Source organism: Acinonyx jubatus, chromosome C1 (assembly GCF_027475565.1).
Source record: "Acinonyx jubatus isolate Ajub_Pintada_27869175 chromosome C1, VMU_Ajub_asm_v1.0, whole genome shotgun sequence".
NCBI lineage: Eukaryota > Metazoa > Chordata > Mammalia > Carnivora > Felidae > Acinonyx > Acinonyx jubatus.
In genome coordinates this window covers 184718218-184738809 of record NC_069381.1, presented here as the reverse complement: position 1 = coordinate 184738809, position 20592 = coordinate 184718218, and the positions used below count along the sequence as shown (strand labels likewise).

The 20592-nt window shown below is 37.8% G+C and overlaps 1 protein-coding gene across 1 annotated transcript in view; it reads right to left on the bottom strand.

The window, feature by feature from the left end:
• Positions 1 to 20592, bottom strand: part of CDK15 (cyclin dependent kinase 15) — an 86292-nt gene that overhangs the window by 41535 nt on the left and 24165 nt on the right. Inside the window, exons 7-9 of the mRNA XM_015075914.3 lie at positions 19133 to 19256; positions 17369 to 17489; positions 3597 to 3690 (exon numbers count right to left, since the gene is read on the bottom strand). Of these exons, the coding sequence (XP_014931400.1) occupies positions 3597 to 3690; positions 17369 to 17489; positions 19133 to 19256 (339 nt within the window). The remainder of the gene's footprint in view (positions 1 to 3596; positions 3691 to 17368; positions 17490 to 19132; positions 19257 to 20592) is intronic.

Sequence of the window (20592 nt, the reverse complement as noted above, 5' to 3'; positions counted from 1 at the left end):
GCTGTTTCCCATGTGCTCAAATTAAAAAGGATTCGGATTACTGACCTTTTGGCAGTGGAATGTTGGCTAAAAATGATCCCAAACCTAACTCTAGTCCTTTCTACCAAATTCATCTCACCTTGTTTTCTTGGTGGCCTGGCACTTTGGAATGTGGTATTTGACTTTTAACCGGTGGGTTGTAAAAGTAACATCATCACTTGAAAAAGAGCTCACTTATGCCTTGGATTACCAAATCAAAGCCCCAGTTTTACTTAATATGAAAATAAAAGTGTTTTGGCGTACAAAGTCAAACACTTCAGATTTTGGGTAGTGCTTTTACTGTGAGTTGTTTTGTGGGCATCATTTTACCATTCTTTTACCTTTACCTTAAAAGCCCTATGTCAGTTATATCTGGGAGCTAAAATAACAGTGTTTCTGCAAAATATTAGTGAAGTATCAGTAGCTTTCACTACACCACTACCCAATATAACTCTTCTTAGAAGCATATCTCAGCATAACTCTTTTTAGAAGCATCTCTCATAGAAACAATCTAATAAATCCATTTGCAAAATTCTAGATATAAATACCAGCCCAATTGATGGCAGGAAGTCAACTGCCCAACAGTGACTAATAATGATCAATGAAGAATCCAGAATCTTAATGTCTACCAGCTTGCTGACTAGGACTCTGGCTGAGAGGTGCATTTTGTGGTGCCGGCTAAGACTGTCCTCAAACAAAAGACACTGAAGTGCTATTTTCCCTCATACAATAAAAAAATCATGCCACCCAGGAAAATCTTTCTTTGATCCATTCCCTAAACAAACTGAAAAGCTACTGAGAGGATTATAGGCTTTTCCTATCAACCACTCTGAGCCTGAGGGAACACTAAGAATCCTGGAATCCATTTTGAAAAATCAACTGGACTAATTCTTCTTTTGTGGGAGACGGCCAGAGGATGGGAAGCTGATTCTTCTTTTTTAACCTACCATCTTATATATTTGCACAGATGTGTATGTAAACAAGTGATTCGCAGGCACCCATACCGGTGGCTGGCAAAGCACAATGAAAAGAACGCAAAGACAATGAAGAAAGAGCGACAAAGGCAATCAATAGTGACCACATCCATATTTTCTCTAAGGTGACAGTTACTAGAATTATTGGTTACTTTGTATTATGTTTAATTAAAGCCAACAAAGTGGATACCAAACAATTTTTAATATTATACTAAAAACTTTAAGCTTGAGATTTTTGAAGTTTAAAAATTCAATCTCCTTCATTTAGAAATTTGATGCTTGGGTTCTATTTGAAAGTTATTGAATTCGTTTTCACTTGAGAAAATTACTAATCTCTGCTTCACTGTCTGGGAAACTGAAACCCAAAAATTGTTGATTTATTCTCTCCCTGAAGGCTCTTAAAAGGCAGCCAGTGAGTGCTATGTTTGAAATCATAGTGGGCTGCACAGGGCGGTTTTCTGCCTTTGTTGGAATGGAAACTGAAGACATTTTGATTAGTGGACTTAAAGTCTGCATAGTTTATTTTATTCTGATTTTAGAACTGTATCTGGGATCATTTGCTAAAAACACTTATTACAAGAATTAGATTTCTAAAAAGTTGATCAGAAAGAGGTGACAGCTATTCAGATGAACACACACACACACACACACACACACACACAGGCATTTTAGAAAGACAACAAAATAAAGATTCAGAATTTCTCATTTTGTTTTCATTCCTAAGAATGAGAGTGAGATCTCAGGAAAATGTAAGAGATATTGTGGTTAAAGATGAGGAGAGTAGAATGGACCCATTGCTTTCATTTTTTATTTGTTTGTTTATTTTATTTTGGAGAGAGCATGAACAGGGGAGAGGAGCAGAGAGAGAGAGAGAGAGAGAGAACTTAATCAGGCTCCACACTCAGTACAGAGCCCAGTGCAGGGCTCAATCCCATGACCTTGAGATCATAACCTAAGCCAAAATCAAAAGTCAGATGCTCAAATGACTGAGCCACCCAGGCACCCCAGACCTATTACTTTCAAAGAGCCAACTCCTACATCCAATATCACGGAACCTGAAAGAGCTTTCCTATTTTCATCCATGTAGACCACGTTTAGTGAAACACTAATTCAGGGGCTGTTTGTAATGTTTAAGTTTCTAACCTGCTTGAACTGTAGTAGTATATAAGACAGCACACTGCTGAATGTGGGGACTTGTTCTCATTTTGTCCTCAGAGTGTGGAACGGTGACTGTGATAACAAAACTGTGTCTCTACCTCAAAATTGTAAAGCAGTTCAAGAGGAGACAAATTTCCTCACTTACACACAAAAACCCCACTCTGGCAATATCTCTCAAGAAACTCATTATCAGAGGCCGTTAGCAAGAATGCTCCAGATGCCTGCTTGAAGCAAGCAAACTTGAAAGGGAGCAGGATCCGGGATAACAACAGTGTAGTTTAAAGCACTTTGACACACACCACAACATGGATGAACCTTTAGAATATAAGTGAAATATGGGGCACCTGGGTGGCTCAGTTGGCTAGGTGTCCAACTTTATCCCGGGTCACGATCTCATGAGCTTGTGAGTTCGAGCCCTGCACTGGGCTCTCTGCTATCACTGTAGAACCTGTCTACTGCTTCGGGTCCTGTCTCCCTCTCTGTCTGCCCCTCCCCAGCTCGTGCTTTCTCTTTGTCTCAAAAAACAAATTTAAAATAAGTAAACAAATAAATAAATAAAGTGGAATAAGCCAGACAAATACTGTATGATTCCACTAATAGGAGATACCCAGGATAGGCAAATTCCTAAAGACAGCAAGTTGAAGAGAGCTTATCAGGGGCCAGAAGGCAGGAAGATGGGGAATTAAGGTTTAATGGGTACAGAACTTCTATTTCAGGTGATGAAAAACTTTTGGAACTAGATGGTGGTGATGGATGCACAGCATGAATGTACTTAATGAATCATATACCTAAAAATGGTTAGATGGTAAATGGTATGTATATTTTACCACAATGAAAAAAAATCACCAAAAAAAGAGAGAAAAATATATGGATGACTATACTATGTGGCATACAAACTACAAGAGACAAAAGAGTGAAGTGCATTGTGGTGCAAATGAAGTTGGATAAATAATAAGGAAAGAAATGGAACCACACACAGCCAAGCACTTCACACCTTAGGAATTAGGTTTTGGAAGAGCACAATAAATAGTATACTTCTCTCACCCTAACATGGTAAGTCTTTGTTTTATCAGGGTTCTGTGGATATTTAGTGTCTCGTCTTCTGTTGACAAGGACGCAGGGCCAAATATATGGTAGAATTAGAGCTGACGGTGGCAAGGCAGGGATGTGCCTAAATAGCCACAGCAGCAATTGTCCCGGGAAGTTGAGAAAATAATGAGAGCAAGCAGGTGGATTCAGGGGCTGCTACAAGACAACAGGGAGTTTCCTGACCATGTCTTCGTTCCCCAGGTGCTTACACCTGTGGCAAATTCTACAGTTTCCACAGCCTTAATATGCGGCATAATATCTCAAAGCAGATGGACTACTTCACTGTCTCTAAAACAAATTTGGTTCAAAGTTTCAATTGCAGATATTTCTTCTTCCTAAGAGGAATTCTTCTCTTACCTCCCAGATCTTCTCCAGTTGTTCAAGGATGTTGGAAACCCCAGGAAACAAAGGTTGGCCCTGGAACATTTCAATAAAGATGCAGCCTGCACCCCTAGCAAAGGAAACAAGAGTCAGTCTGACACTTTTAAGGAAACCATACATGTGAAACTGAACTACTAGTATTTCTCCACCCAGTAAATATTTTGGAGGGTTAAACAGGGGACATATGCTATTAAAAGTCTTGGTAAAGAGAAAAGAAAAAGAAAAAGAACAGCCTGCAGCTTTTCATTAAAATGGTATGCAACCAGCATTTAGGAACACAGTATGGATAACAAACATTTCAACTCATTCAAGTTCATTATCCATCTTATGAGACGAGGGGAAAGTACAGAATCTCCAAATTGACTGCTTTTTTTCACAGAATCTAAAATGCTATCTTTGTAAGAGGCACCATTAATATAGGTAATGATTAAGAAAAAAAGAACAAAAACAAAAAACGCTGCAAGTTGAACCACGACACAATCAGAATGTTTCTTCCATAGCTATCGCAAGGGCTATTATAAACTTAGAGAGATTATTTTACCATGTATTATACTCGTACATGCAAAAAATGGAACAGTAAGAAAAATAAATTGGTTTGGGTACTCCTAAAACTTTGTTACATTCAGCATTTGACTCAGACTCTTTGATGTCTGTTTTTATCCATGGGATCATCCTCTATATCAGGAGTTTGATGATGCAGCATTTCTTAAAATAATCCATAAGAAAACTAAGAGTCATTGGTGCTGGGCTCCTAAGCTGACTTTGCGATTACATAGAGTTAACCTACTTTTGGCTCCTTCTGAAAAAATGTTGCTAACCATGTCTGATTCACTCCCTTTCCACCACCATTTGGTTCCTAGTTAAAAATAAGGGGGGAAAAAAAGCTCTCCTGTCTGCAAGACTTTCTTCCAAGTCACTGACACTCATTTTGCAACTTTTGATGCTGACATTTGATGTTCACACGTGTGCAATGGTAGCTGTGGTCATAACTGAAGCCTGGCTGACGGCTTTGGTAAGACGCTACTGATTATAAGGTACATCCTGATTTAGCAGAAATTGTGCATCTCAAAATAGATGAAATAGGGTGAAATATAAAATTTATTTCCTATGTAGTCAAATTGGAGGGTAATTGCTGAGGGACAGTAAGGGGTAAGATTTATTTTGCTAATTATACACATTTTTATTCATATAAGTCTTTTGAGAGATAAAAATGGTTCAGGTGACTGATTATAGTGATTATCCTCATGGTCCTAGCCTTCGACTCCAAATTTCCTTTCCCAGTAACACATAATCTTGCACACTCCCTTAATCACCTTGACATTTTCTTATGTGGCAGGATAAAGAAGGACAGTTAAGTAAAACATTTTGTCATAGATCATCATATTATTAAAAATTTATTATCAAGTTCATTTTAAATATGGTCTTTAATATTATTCATATGTATTTATTACATATGATAAATTTTTATTTTTTCCATCTGACTGCAGACACATGCAATTTATTCAGTTTAAATTGATTGTGTTGGAGAAAGCAGATTTCTTGGTAAACAAGTTTAAGAATAATTTTTATCTTGTGTCTGGTTTGAGGGAAGAATTTATATTAAAAAGAAAATTGAAATGTTATTGTATTTTATCATGTCAAAAAAGACAAAAACAGTTTCCATGACCTAATATTTGGTTTGCATTTAAAATAATCAACTGGGTAAATTTTAGAATTTTGTACATATATACATAAGAGATATCACTTTATTGGCAATTTTAAAAAGCCAATTGGGTATACCAACTACTATATTTACTTTTTAATGATTTTTCATGTGCAAGAGACATCTTGATATGTGATACAAGAATTTTGATCAGACAAATGTAACTTAAGAATTTGGTGAATACAGTTCATGAGTTTGAGCCCCACATGGGGCTCCATGTTGACAGGATAGAGCCTGCTTGGGATTCTCTCTCCCCCTCTCTCTCTGCTCCTCCCCCCATGTGTGCATGCTCCCTCTCTCTCTCTGAAAATAAATAAATAAAATAAACTTAGAAAAAAAGAATCTAGGAATAGTATCTTGAGGTGAATTTTTAGAATTATTGCCATTTTAAAGCTCCTCATCAGGTTGCATTTTAGAATCTATGGGTGTTTTTGTTTTTGTTCTTGTTTTTTTTTTTTTTTTGCTTTTAGGAAAGGTGGAGGAAAATAAAAGTAGTAGAAAACTATCAAATGGTCAAAAACCATCCTGATTGCTAGCAATCATCAATTATAAGATAAGCCAACTAGGAAACTGAGTTGGTGAATGCCATCAAATGGTCTCCAGCCACCGCCCATGACGTTTCTCTATATGTGCTTGAAAGGTCTCAAACCATTTCATTTTGAAATGAAAAAATGTTTGTGTGTGTGTGTGTGTGTGTGTGTGTGTGTGTGTGTAAAATATATGTAATTGTATATTAATTGATATAAAATAGAAATGGAAATACACTGGTTTTTGAAGACTTGTGCTAACTGTCCATCCAGTACCCTAATACCTTCTACAAAATTTTTTTAATGTTTATTTAGGTTTTTTTTTTTAACATTTATTTATTTTTGAGAGATAGAACACAAGCAGGGGAGGGGCAGAGAAAGAGGGAGACATAGAATCCAAAGCAGGCTCCAGGCTCTGAGCTGTCAGCACAGAACCTGACACGGGACTCAAACCCACAAACCCACAAACCCACAAACCCACAACCCGTGAGATCATGACCTAAGCCAAAGTTGGATGCTCAACCAACTGAGCTACCCAGGCGCCCTTATTTAGTTTTGAGAGAGAGACAGACAGTCAGAGAGACAGAGTGTGAGCCGGGGAGGAGCAGAGACAGAGGGAGACACAGAATCCAAAGCAGACTCTAGGCTCCAAGCTGTCAGCACAGGGTCCAATGTGGGGTTCGAACTCCGGAATGGTGAGATCATGACCTGAGCCGAATTCGGATGCTTAACCTGAGCCACCCAGGTGCCCCTTCTAATACCTTCTAGAAACACCAGGGGCTCACAAGCCACTAGAAGACCTGATGGCATTTTAAACAAGGTTCAAAACCATAGTCATTACCAGGTTTAAACCTGTAGTCCACTTTTTCCCTCCTTTCCAAAGGTTTTCATTGCTTGGAAAAAAACTTGTTTTTTCATACTGGTGGCTGTAGGGAACCAAGAAGGAAGTTCTTTTGTTACTTCTGTCCTTTGTGTCCTTTGTCTTTAGTGTCCTCTGTCTTCTACTCCACTAGGACAGTGTACAAAATTGTGTAAAATATTGAACAAAGCTGGACATTAAGGCCATTATGCAAGTAGTACAAAGTAACACAAGGTGTTTGTGTTATAGAATAATATGCTAATATTTGGTTGAAATTCTCCATTTGCATTTGTATGGTTGGTGCCTTACTGGCATTTTCTTGAGTCCTTCTTTTTAAGCTTCACCTAGCAGTAGATTAAAACCTTTCTAACCTAACAAATACATAGAGTCTAAGGCTACTTATTCATATTTTTAATATTTATACATATATATAGAGACAGTGCTCACGTGCAGGTGCCCATGGCCTACTTAGGACACTTGTAAGACAAACAAAATTCCTAAATCAATTATATTTCAGTACCTGGAATATCCACAAGTACCATAAATATCAATGCATTGGTAAGAAAATGAATCTGTGCACCTTAAGTTTGAAAAACGGAAGATGCTTTCTAGGTGTAAGCATTGTTCTTTAAAAACTATACAATTCATCATCCTATTTATTTTCAGTTGCTTTTCAGAGCTATTGTATTTTTTAATTTGCTTTGTAAACAGGTTCTGTGACTATCATCTATTTTGTCCACCCCTAGTCTAGCCTTAGGCAAACATTTAAAATATTCTGAACGTTTAGGTCCAGATAAGAAACCAGCTCCTATTTCCTTTTTCTTCTCTGTTTTGTTCTTAAATCTTCATTCCTGTGCCTCTTCTTACCTCTTCTTCTTACCCTTCCTATCTTCAGGCTTCTCAGAGGATTTCTGCTCTGTGGAGATACACTCGGGGCAGCCCATGTAGATGAAGGGGAACTTCCTATGCTTGGAAAAACCTGATGACATCAACCAGTGAATCCTTCCAGAAAGAAGAGATGCACTGAGTCATTTTATTGCTCCAACTGTGGTTCTTCAGTCAAATGAGAGGAAACAGCTTCCAGGTTTTCTGCTTTTTCTGGCTGTCTTCCTAACTTTTTCTCTATTCTGAGCATGAACAAATTCTTCCATAAGAGAGGAAAAGATTCTTCAAATTCCTTAGGCAATCTCTGGGGAAATCAACCATCTCAGGAGTTTTAGGTTTTTCAGAGGTGTAAGGAGCATACAAAAATGTTGTTGGGAGAAATGAATCAGTATTTCATTTTTCGCTGTTGAAATTAGTTCAGAATAACAGAATGTGTGACAGTGACATGACATTTCCATTTGCTTTTCCCTGGGCCACTCTTTATATTTGGAAGTTTGCAGCAGGAAATCTGCCATCCCTCAGACAGGAACAACTTTTCATAGTCCTAAAACCAGCAGCTGCCTGAAGTCAGTTTTGAATAGAACACTTTGTGTGCCAAAATCAATCTTTCTTTAAAATCAGTTTACCATAACATGGATGAACCTTGAAAAATTATGCTAAGTGAAATAAACCAGACCCAGAAGGAAAATATTGTATGATTGCACTTATATGAGGTACCTAGAAGAGTCAGATTCATGGAGACAGAAAGTAGAATAGTGGTTCCCAGGGGCTGGGGGAAGGGAGTAATAGGTAGTCTTTGTTTAATGGGCACAGAGTTTTAGTTTGGGATGATGAAAAAAATTTTCAAGGTGGATAATGGTGATGGTTACACAGCAATGTGAGTGTACTCAATGCAAATGAATTGCACATTTTAAAATGGTTAAAATGGTAAATTTTACATTGTATGTATTTTAACATAAGACAAAAAAGTAAACAAAAACAAAATAGTGTAATTACCCTAAAACATTAAGTTTTCTCATCAAAGTTGCTAATAGAATCTTTTAAGGTCTGAAAAAGTGGCAGAAAGAAAAAAGAGACAATGTTGGGAGACTAGAGAGCATTGGTTGTAAGGGTTGAGAATAACCAATATGTCCTATTTTCCATAATCTAACTTTTTTCCCTGGGCCCCCCCTGCTGACTCTGCTGCCACCAGGGCTCACTGTGAATGAGGCTCTGGCACTCTGTGTTATAATTAGTTTTTTTAAGACAAAGGCTCTAATACTTGCCCACTGCCTCCAAAAATGCACTCAGTTTGTACCCTATGGGGTGTCATGACCTAGCACAATAGGATTTTTCCTCCTTTTCTTCCTTTGTCAATTGGAAATCTCCTCCCTACTCACTTCCCCTTTTACCACTCTGAAAAGAACCAAAAAATGGGTGAAAAGGAATCTCAGTGTAAACACTCAATATCTAACAATTATGCAGAGAGTGAACAAATAATAGTAAACTCAATGGAAGATGTCTGTTGTTCTATTTTTATATTACTTTTTGAGTTTTACTGGGCAAACAATGATAATAATGTAATGAATAAGAGTAATGACAATAATTTTAACTATAATTGAATTTCAACTTTGTGTTATTATTATTCATGGTTAAATTCATGAAACATTTATCAATGAAATGTTAAAAACATGCATTTTTGTATATGCAGTGAAAAGGTAAGGGATATGTAGCTGAAGACAGACTTAGGGGCACCTGGGTGGCTCAGTCAGTTAAGTGTCTGACTCTTAATTTCAGCTCAGGTCATGATCTTCAGGTTTGTGAGTTTGAGCCCTGTGTCAGGCTCTGCGCTGATGATACAGAGGCTGCTTGGGATTCTCTCTCTACCTCTCTCTCTCTGCCACTCCCCTGCTTTCTCTCTGTCTCTTTCAAAATAAATAAATAAACGTTTAAAAAACAAGACAGACTTAAAGAACCGGTAGGTGAGCCGAGGCAACTATCCAGGATGCAGCACAGAAATTTACAGAGACAGGAAATATGAAAGAGAGGATAAGAGCTATGGATAATAGAAAGACATATTCTGGTAATCTTTCATTGGAGTTCTAGAAAGAGAGAAGGGAATAGAGGGAACATTCAAAGAGGAAATGACCAACTAAAGACACGATTCATAACCAGAGGAAGCACAATATATACCAAGCAGTGTAAGTAAAAAGAAACCCACATCACACACCTTAAAGTGAAAACTCTATAATAACAAAGGCAAAAAAATATATATTTAAAATGTCAGATAAAATGAGAGATCACTTACAAAAGAATGACAAGAGGTCTGAAAGCAAACTTCTCCACAATTAGGCTAAAAGCAAACTTCACAACAGCAACAATGGAAGACAAAGCAGGGGGATGATATCCTTAAAGTTCTGAGAAAAAATAAGCATCAGTCTAGAATTGCATCCCTAGCAAGTCTACTTTTCAACAATTAGAGTTTATCTTAAGACACAGAAACAGATTTGCCACTGATTAGCCTACGATAAAGAAAATTCTAGAAGATTTACTTTAAAAGAAAGGAAAATAATGGGAATGCAAACTGCTGCAGCCACTCTGGAAAACTGCATGGGGGTTCCTCAAAAAATTAAAAATAGAACTACCCTGGGGCGCCTGGGTGGCTCAGTTGGTTAGGTGGTCAACTTCAGCTCAGGTCTTGATCTCATAGTCTGTGAGTTTGAGTCCCCCTTTGGGCTCTGCGCTGACAGCTCAGAGCCTGGAGCCTGCTTCGGATTCTCCCTCTCTCTGCCCCTCCCCTACTTGTGCTCTGTCTTGCTCTGTCTCTCAGAAATAAATGCTAAAAAAAAATTTTTTTTAAATAATAGAACTACCCTACGACCCAGCAATTGCACTACTAGGTATTTATCCAAAGGTTACAAGAGTGCTGTTTCAAAGGGGAACATTCACCCCAATGTTTACAGCAGTGCTATCAGCAATAGCCAAAGTATGGAAAAAGCCTAAATGTCCAATGACTGATGAATGGATAAAGAAGATGTGATACACACACACACACACACACACACACACACACACACACAATGGAATATTAGCAATCAAAAAGAATGATATCTTGCCATTTGCAACAATGTGGATAGAACTAGAATGTAATTGCTAAGCAAAATAAATCAGTCAGAGAAAGACAAATATCATATGACTTCACTCATATGTGGAATTTAAGATACAAAACAGATGAACATAAATGAAGGGAAGCAAAAATAATGTAAAAACAGGGAAGGAGACAAGCCATAACAGACTTTAAATACAGAACAAGCTGAGGGTTGCTGGAGGGGTTTTGGGTGGGGGGATGGGCTAAATGGGCAAGGGGAGTTAAGGAGGACACTTGTTGGGATGAGCACTGGGTGTTATTTGTAAGTGATAAATCACTAAATTCTATTCCTGAAATCATAATTACACTATATGTTAACTAACTTAGATGTAAATTTTAAAAAAATAATAAAAATTAAAAAATAAAGTGAATTTAAAAATGAAATTAAAAAAAAGAAAGGAAATTATTCCTAAAGTAAGATTTTTTTAAAAAGATTTTATTTTTAAGTAATCTCTATACCCAGTGTGGGGCTTGAACCCACAACCCTGAGATCAAGGGTTGCATGCTTTTCCAACTGAGCCAGCTAGGAATCTCCCAAAACTAAGATCTAAAATGCATAAAGGAATAATGAACAGTTTTAAATTTATTTGCACTTAATGAAAATAGCTTTAAAGTACATAAAGCAGAAATGAACAGAATTATGACAAATCAACAATACAGTGAACAATTTCAACACACCTTTGATTGATAAGTGAAACAGACAAAAATGATATAAAGAAGATTTGGATAATGCAATTAACCCTGGATTTTTGAACATATGTAAAAACCTGTACCCAACAATTCAGAAATCTGCATTCTTCTCAAACGTGTGAAATATTTGCAAACACCGATCACATACTAGGTTAGTGCTACTTACACTATCTCTGGTGAAACACCAGGTTTTTCTCAATTTGGGGGGTGATTTTTAATTTTGAAATAACTTTAAACAAAAAAAAGTGGCAAGCGTAGTAGAATGAACTCTCTTCAAACAGATTCACCAATTGCCAACGTTTTGCCTTTCATTTTTTTTCTCTATTTGTTCTGAAGCAGTAGAGAGTAAGTTACAGATCAAATTCTTCACCCCTAAATACTTCACATTTTCTAAGAACAAAAGCATTCTCTTACATAACAGCAGTGCAATTATCAAAATCAGAAAATTTAACAGTGGCCCAATACTACTATCTAATCCACAGTCCATATTTAAATTTCACTTTTTGTCTGAGTCCTGTTCTTTAGCTCCATTTCCTCCAGGATCCAATGTAGAACTATGCATTGCATTGTTGGCATATCCCCTTAGTTTCTTTAATCTGAAACAATTCCTCAGTCTTTCTTTGCCTTTTAAATCCTTGACCTAGTAGGGGGATCAAAATATGCCACCCCAAAATATGTCACTCTGGTATAAAGATTATGTTGAGCTGAAGGCAATTGAGTAAAAGCAAACATAGGATGAGCTTTCCACCTCCCCCTATCTGCCTGAAAATAGGGCATAAATTCCCCTTATGAGGATTTTATCCCACAATTTACAGCCCTTAAAGAGTCCAGAAACCCCTTTCTTTTGTCTTATCACTTCCCTACAAATTTATCATTCTTTGTCAGAATGGGATAAAAGCCTCCGAGCCTAGCTGCCTCTTTGGGCATTTTCTCTTCTTTCTATAAAGCCCCCTCCTCTATGCCACATAAAACTTTTAACATCAAATAAAATTTATATGCTTTTCTCCCATTAATCTGTTGTCAATTTGCGGGTTCATCCACAGACTCTAAAAGGACAGAGGGAAATTTTCCCTCCCCTACAACTCTTTAAAAAAGTACAGGCCAGTTATGTTGCTGAATGTCCCTCAAATGGAGTTTATCGGTTGTTTCCTCATCATTTGATTCAGGTTGTGATTTTTTGCAGGAAAACCTCATAAGTATATTGTATCCTTCTCAGTGCCTCATATCAAGAGGCCCACAGCGTCAGTCAGTGCCATTATTGATGATATTAACTCTAATCACTTGGTGAAAGTGGTATCTGCCAAGTTTTTTTCTTTTCTATAAAGTTACTATTTTTTTTCCTTTGTAACTGATAAGTAATTTGTGGAGATGTACTCTGAGACTATGAAAAGTTTTTATTCCTAATCAAACTTTCTGTTCTAGTTTAGCATTGTTAATTCTTGTTTGAACCAATCACTACCATATTGCAAAATAGTGATTTTCTAAGTCCATCATTTCTTCTCCAGTTATTAGTTGGCATTCTACTATAAGGAGATGCTTCCTTTCTTATCCAGTTAGCTAACTATCTTTAGTATGGACTTACACATTCTTATTTTATTCAGTGGCTTATAATCCATTACCTACATCATTTACTTTGATTATAAATCAAATTCTACTCAAATTGTACATCTTTGGCCAGTAGGCATTTCTTCAAGTTGCTTCCCCTGTCATTTTGACATATTCCCCCCATTTTTTGACCACTTTGTAAAAAAATGTTCTGGACCAATAACATGTTTCTGGCTCATCTTATACTTTCCTTGCCCCAGCCTTAGAATTGACCAGTTCTCCAAAAAGTCTTAGTTCTTTTTAGTAGGGAATGGTATCAGGAAATCAAGATCTGAGTGGCAGACCAACACTTATATAAAATACAAAAATTAATTTCTTAAATAATGCACCTAGAAGAATCAAATGCAAATCTTCTCTGAGGAAACCTACCTCATTCAAGGCCTCAAAAAAAAATCCAACAAATGAAATTCCAAGGTAAATTAGCATATCGCTGTCAAAAACAACTAAATATGCAGGGGAAAAAGATACCATATGCAAGAACCAAAAGAAACAATAAACAATAGAAATAGACTTAAGGATCTTTGCTCTGGATATGTAAAAGCTTAGAGAGAAAATAATAAAACTACTAAAAGGAACTAAAGACAAACCACACAGGTGAAGAAATACACCATGTTTAAAAATTGGAAAACAATATTACAAGGGTGTTAATTATTCTCAGAGAGTTCTATAATTTCAATGCAATTCCAGTGAAAATCCCACTAGGGTTTTTCATGAAACTTGAAACACTAATCTAAAATATATATGAAAAATCAAAGGGGAAAATAGCTAAGACTCTCCTGAGGAAGACAAAATAGGTGGGGACACTTGTCTTACCAGATATCAAATATTATAAAGCTATAGAAATTAATACAGTGGCACATTGGTCCTGAGACAGACACCAACCCCTGACCCCAGTGGAACAGAAAAGAGAGCCCAGACATAGACCTCTGCGTTCATGGAAACTTGATATATGAGAGATTGGCTATGGCAGATCACAGAAGAAAATGGGTGAGACAACTGGTTGGCACAGACAAAAGTCAATTTCCAATATATTAAAGATTTAAAATGAAAGGACAAACTTTACAACTTATAAATTTATTTTTTTAAGTTTATTTATTTTGAGAGAGAGAAAGAGAGAGTGTACACGGTGCAGAGAGACAGGGAGAGAGAGAGAATTGCAAGCAGGCTCTGCAGTGTCAGCACGGAGCCTGACATGGGGCTCAAACTCACGAACCGTAAGATAATGACCTGAGCTGAAACCAAGAGTTGCATACTTAACTGACTGAGCCACCCAGGTGCCCCAGCAACTTTTTAAAGAATATATTAGAAAATATCATTCTGACCTCAAGGAGAGAAGGATTTTTTTAAACAAGAAACAAAAGGGCTAACCAAAAATAGAAGACTGATAAGGTCAACAATATTAAAATTAAGAACTTTTATTCAAAAAGACAACCTAAGGGTATGAAAACATAAGCCACGAACTGGGGAGACTTCTTACAACATCCCTGATAAAAGATTAATATTCAGAATAGAAGAACACCTATAAATCAAGAAAGAAAGAAAGAAACAGAGGAAGAAATAAGGAAAGAAAAGAAAAGGAGAAAGGAAGGAAGAAAGGGAGGGAGGAACAGAGTGGGACAGAGACGGAGAGACCAAAAGAAAATAAGCAAAAGTCACAAGTAAGTATTTCATAAACGAGAAATACAAATGGCAAATAATCCATGAAAAGGTGTCCAACCTCATTAGTAATTAGGAAAATGCAAATTTAGATCACAACATACCATACTACCTGCTTGATTATAAAGTTGGTGCAGATGTGGATAAGGGGCTATAATACACTGCTCGAATGTAAATTGTTAGAACTACTTTGGAAAATAATTCAGCACTATTTCCAGGAGTTGAACATTCATATACCCTATGACATAGGAAATCTACTAAGTAAGTACTCTAGAGAAATCCTTAAATATAAGTACCAAGTATATTCATAACAGCAAAAGCAAACAAAACACAGAAAAACAAACTAAATAATTGAAGTGTTCATCGATAGGGAATAAGGCATAGCTACATAGATCAACATGTATGAATCTTAGAAACGAGTGGAAAAAAGCAAGCACAGAAGGCTAAAAACAATATAATACTGGGGGGCTTTGCACTGACAGTGTGAAGCCTGCTTGGGATTCTCTGTCTCCACCCCCACCCCCCACCCCCCGCCCCTCTCTCACTTGCACATGCACGCTCTCTCTCAAAAATAAATAAACATTTTAAAGAACCCAGTATAATACAATTTTTACAAAAACTCAAACGCAGGTAAAGTAAAACAATATCTTTAGGACATTATCAAAAATGCAAATATTATTTTTGAAAGGGGTAAGGGAATGGTGACAAGAAAAAAATTCAAGTTAGGAGCCCATCTGGTGGAGGGACAGGTTGATGGGAGAGGGGCACAGGTAAATGTGGCAGTTTGTTCTAGTTGTTACATTGGGAGTGGATGCACGAAGCTCACTTTATTATGCTTCTTAATCTACATTGGGTTCCTCAGTCTTGACACTGTTGATATTTGGGGCTGGAAAAACCTTTGTTGTGATATTTAGTTGCATCCCAGGCCCTTCCCGCTAGATGCCTATAGCACCCGCCTCCCAGCTGTGACAATAAAAACTGTCTCCAGACATTGTCAAATGTCCCTGGGAGTAAAATTGGCCCTGGTCAAGAATCACTGATGTATATATATGATACGTTTTTTGAATGTTTTAAATGTTCCATAATAAAACAAAGTTTAGAAGTGATGAGTAGAAGTTTCAGTTTGTCTGTGAAGCACAACTAGGAAGTAATCATTAAGCGCTGAGAAAGCCAGAGCCTGCACAGGCCTTTGAAGTGACAGTGCAGAGCAGTGAGAGCTGACAGTTTCAGGAGGATTTTGACTAGCTGGTGATATTTCTAGAAATGGTACCAGGTATTGGGAAATCAATGACTCCAGAGACACTGGAGGAATATTTCTGCAACCTTTCTCAATTCTTTTGGAAATCCAAAAGCTTAGTTTAGCCTTTTTAGAATACTGTTTAATTTAAAAAAAAATTTTTTTTACATGTATTTATTTTTGAGAGAGCACAAGTGAGGGAGGGGCAGAGAGAGAATGAGACAGAATCTGAAGCAGGCTCCAGGCTCTGAGCTGTCAGCACAGAGCCCGACATGGGGCTTGAACCCAAAAACCGTGAGATCATGACCTGAGCCGAAGTTGGACGCCTAACCGACTGAGCCACCCAGATGCCCCAATACTGTTTAATTTTTAAAAAATCTATTATTGATTTTTTTTTAAAACAAGGCTTTTTGTTTATAGAAGACCTCCTAAGAAACTGAAGGATGTCCATACATTTTGTTAACTTTGAGGAGATGGCTATGATTGCAAAGTCACCACACATTTAACTGTGACCCCCAGATGACCGAGATATTAGCAGAAATAAGATCTGATAACATAACACTGCTGTTGTAGGATGATGAGTGATCCCACAGTCACTATTGCACTCCATTAATCTAAGAGCCTCCCCAGTGATGTGGTTCTACTTGGAAATGCTTCTCTGATTCTTATACTTATACTATAGCCCCATTTAACCCCTCATGGAAAGAGTTTATTACCTTCATTTTAAAAATGGAGAAACACAGGGGCACCTGGGTGGCTCAGTCAGTTAAGCGTCTGACTCTTAATTTCAGCTCAGGTCATGATCTCACGGTTAGTGGGTTCGAGCCTCATGTTGGGCTTTACACTGATAGCACTGAGCCTGCTTCAGATTCTCTCTCTCTCCCTCTCTCTCTGCCCCTCCCTGCTCACTCTCTCTCTCAAAAATAAATAAACATTAAAAATTTTTTTTTGATGGAGAAACACACAGAGAAGATACATGAGTTTTCAAGATAACATAATCCAGAATAATTAACAGAACTGGCATGAAAATTGGGTCTGCTCAATCATGGTCTGTGTGCCTTTTTCTCTAAGCTCTGAACTGTACTTGGACATGTGTGAGCATTAGTGTGCAGATGTGTGTATGTGTTTGTGTATCTGTGGCTGGGGAGCATGAGTGTGTGTTTCTCTGAGGACAAGGGGGAAAGACAAGAGGCTGAAGAGAAGAGCTAGGAGGAGAGTTATCCAATTCAGAATATGCCTTGGGCAAGATCTCTCTGAGTCTCAATTTCTTTAACTATAAAAATTCACAGAATAATTGCAAAAGTCAAATGAGATACATATTTGAAAGCACTTTATGTTTCTGTATATAAACATGATTGTCATTATTAACATTATTACTTAAAATGCAATTCAGATTATAAAGCAGTTCCAATGGGTAAAACAACTCACATTTTCTTCATTTTATTGACACTATTTCTTACCATATGTCCAGTTCAGAGGAATATTCAGTGGCTCCCAGCAAGGCATCAGGAGGGCGGTACCAGAGGGTCACAACTTCTGAAGAGTATGTCTGGCTGGGAATAGACTTTGCCCGAGCAAGACCTGGCCAAAGAGGAAAAGCACAGCCCTCACTGTCCTAGGACTTCCTGGAGAGCCAGCAAGAGATGCATGCTACTAGGAGTTAATAACTGGCAGAGTAAGCAACATTAAAACAAATAATACACAAAATCTGGGTGCTTTTAATAGTTACTCAGTTATCTTGACCCTTGCATACATCTTCATCAAGTGAATTTCTGAAATTTTGGCCTACTTGCAGCTAGATGTGGCCTTCCTGGCAGCTAAGTATAGGGAGGTGACTAAATTCATGCCTATATGATATAAACAGAAGTGATGTGTGAACTTCCAGACCATGCCCTTTTGGAGGAATTAAACAAACCTTCTTCCCTTTTCTTCTTCCTCTAGGCTATAATGAGAATGAGGTGGCAGCCATCTTTAAATATGTAGTTGGGGCAATACCTTAAGGATGGTGGGGCCACATGACAGAAGGAACATGGGTCAAGACACCATGGAGCCACCATACAAGCTCTGACTACTTAGGTCAGACTGTTATGTGAGAGAAAGTTAAGCTTCTAGCATGTTTACACCTCTGTAATTTGGGGTCTCTGTAACAGCAACAGAACTCAATTCACAACTAGTAAGGTTCCCCTCCATTTTTGTAGTCCAGGAATCCCCAGTTTAGTACATACAAGGTGGGGACTGCTAATCCAAACTAATTAGTTTGGTAAGGCCTTGAACACATCACTCTCAAGTTCTCTGGACTATAAGAGTACTTTTGTTGGTCAGCTACTTATCTCACAGAATCACATGATGTGCAGCTGGGAAAAAAACCTCAGTAGATGAGTTCTCTGTTGTGGGAATTCATAAATGAGTATCTGCCAAATGCTTATATGCTCAGATGAAAACTAATATGTCAGAATAAAGTACTGTAGCTATAGTGCAACCATCTGATATCCGCCAAACAGAGAAGAGTGGTTCCTCAGCTCTAGGTTTTTTTAACAAATATTTATTAAGCACCTACTGTGGTGTCAGGCCTTAGGGATATGATGATAAGCAAAATGGACTCAGGTTGTCTTCATAATGCTTACAGTCTAGCAGAGTAGACAAAATCATTACACAAATATATGTGTATATATTGTTATACACTGTGATAAGTACTAAAATGGAAAGATACCGTGATACCCCAGGGAAATCTGTTGTCACTTTGATAGGAATAAAAACCTCAGGTACTCATGCAACATAGCTCTATAGATAGGTGACCAGAACAAGTGCCCTGAAGCCTCTACTGCGACAGGAGTCCATCCTATAATCTGGGGTTTACCTCTTTATCCTGTCATCATGGGATAACCTTGATCTATTCTGAATTTTTATATCCACTCAGATGTAGGAAAACCTACTAGGTACAGTTCTCTCTACAAATGTCTCTCTATAAAAAATGGCAATGGGGCAGTAGAGGTACCCAAGTTTTAGGATCTGATTAGACTGGGACTTGATGGACTCCTAAGAAGCTACCAAACTTGCCCTGTTTCTTGCCTCACACTTCCCAAATGGTAGTTTGACATCCTCACAAAGCACCACGTTCCATGGGCCTCCGATTTTCAAAGGCCAGGCCTAGTCAATGCTTTAAACACATGCACACAAAAGCATCATTGTTCATAGCTCAGAAAGACACTTGAGGGGAGACTTACCAAAATCAGCCAGTTTGAGCTCTCCCAGGTGACTGATGAGTAAGTTCTGAGGTTTCAGGTCCCTGTGAAGAACGTGTTGGTGGTGGATGTATGCCAGGCCCCGCAAAAGTTGAAACATGAAAAGCTGGAAGGAATGAACACCTTATCTAAGGAGATTTGAGCCACTATGTGTTGATTTCTCCTCTAAATCAAAAACAGTCATCTGAAAGAATATAGTAAAAGTGTTTCTTGAGAGGAAAAAAAAAATTACATTCAGAGAGGGGAAAAAAAAGACAAGGAAAGTCAAATAAGTAGACCATGTCCTAAACAAAGGGATTCTGCCTTTTCCTGACATCTCATTTCTTTGATACTGGAGGAATTACCCTTCCTTAAAAATCTAAAGGGAAACTTTGAAGTTTCCTTCGGAACTAGTTATTGATTTAGATGTGAAAGATTTAATTTTTTTTTCCCACCGATGAACTTGGCATATAAGATCAAAGTTGACCTGGAAATGATATTCTAAGGTTTACAACTGCTTAAGTTTTCCAGGCTCTCTGATATGAAGCCCTTTTAAAAACATAACACAAGGAGACCAGACTAGGAAATATATCTTTAGATGGAATTAGGAAATAAAGGAACCATTACCTTTTAAACCTATTTTTAAGTCTGAAGTTCAAAGCTGAAAACAAGCTATATTGCAGCCATTTGACTAAAAGGAAGAAAGACCAAAAACAGGGAAAAAACAAAAACAAAAAAACAATAGACCAAAAAAGAAAAGAAAAGAAAGAGATTAAGGAATAAATAGTTGAAGAAATAAGAGGGAAAACTACATTCTGGGCCCAAATTTTCAAATGTTGCATGTGGTTATAAGGCATAGAAACCAAAGACATTATTAGGTTCCCACCAATGTAGACGCTTAAGGAAAAACAGAATGCTTAGGATTCCAATGTCTTTTGCTCTTTTCCAGTGCCACTGGCAATTGAGAATTGAAACACCAACATTAGTGTTTACAAAGACCTATGCCAACCGAGGACATGTTCTGGCAGTTTAGAAAAGAAAAGCCCAGCCCCAGCATTCCTGGAGACAGAGGCACAATAGCAGATGCAGAGCTGTGCAGGTAAATCCATCACACTTTTTGCATCACATCCTGGAAACTGGGAACTTCAGAGATGTTGGCACGTTTACTGGCCTAGCAATGACTAGGAGACATTGGAGGCAAGCAGAGGGGCAGCTCGATCTGACCAAAGAGGCCTGGGGGGGTTTGCCCACCATGGCACAGCTGTGTCTGTGTAGTTTCATGCAGGTCCTACATCAGGCTCAGGAGCCATTTAAGAATGTTAAAAATTTCCTGACACTCCTATGTTCACTGGTTCTATGAGTTTTCCTAGTGCTTTTCAATGTGAAAATACTGAGGAAAGTGGGAGCAACAGACAATTGAGGGAGAGAGACAGAAGGGAGGAAGGGGAAAACAACATTTATTG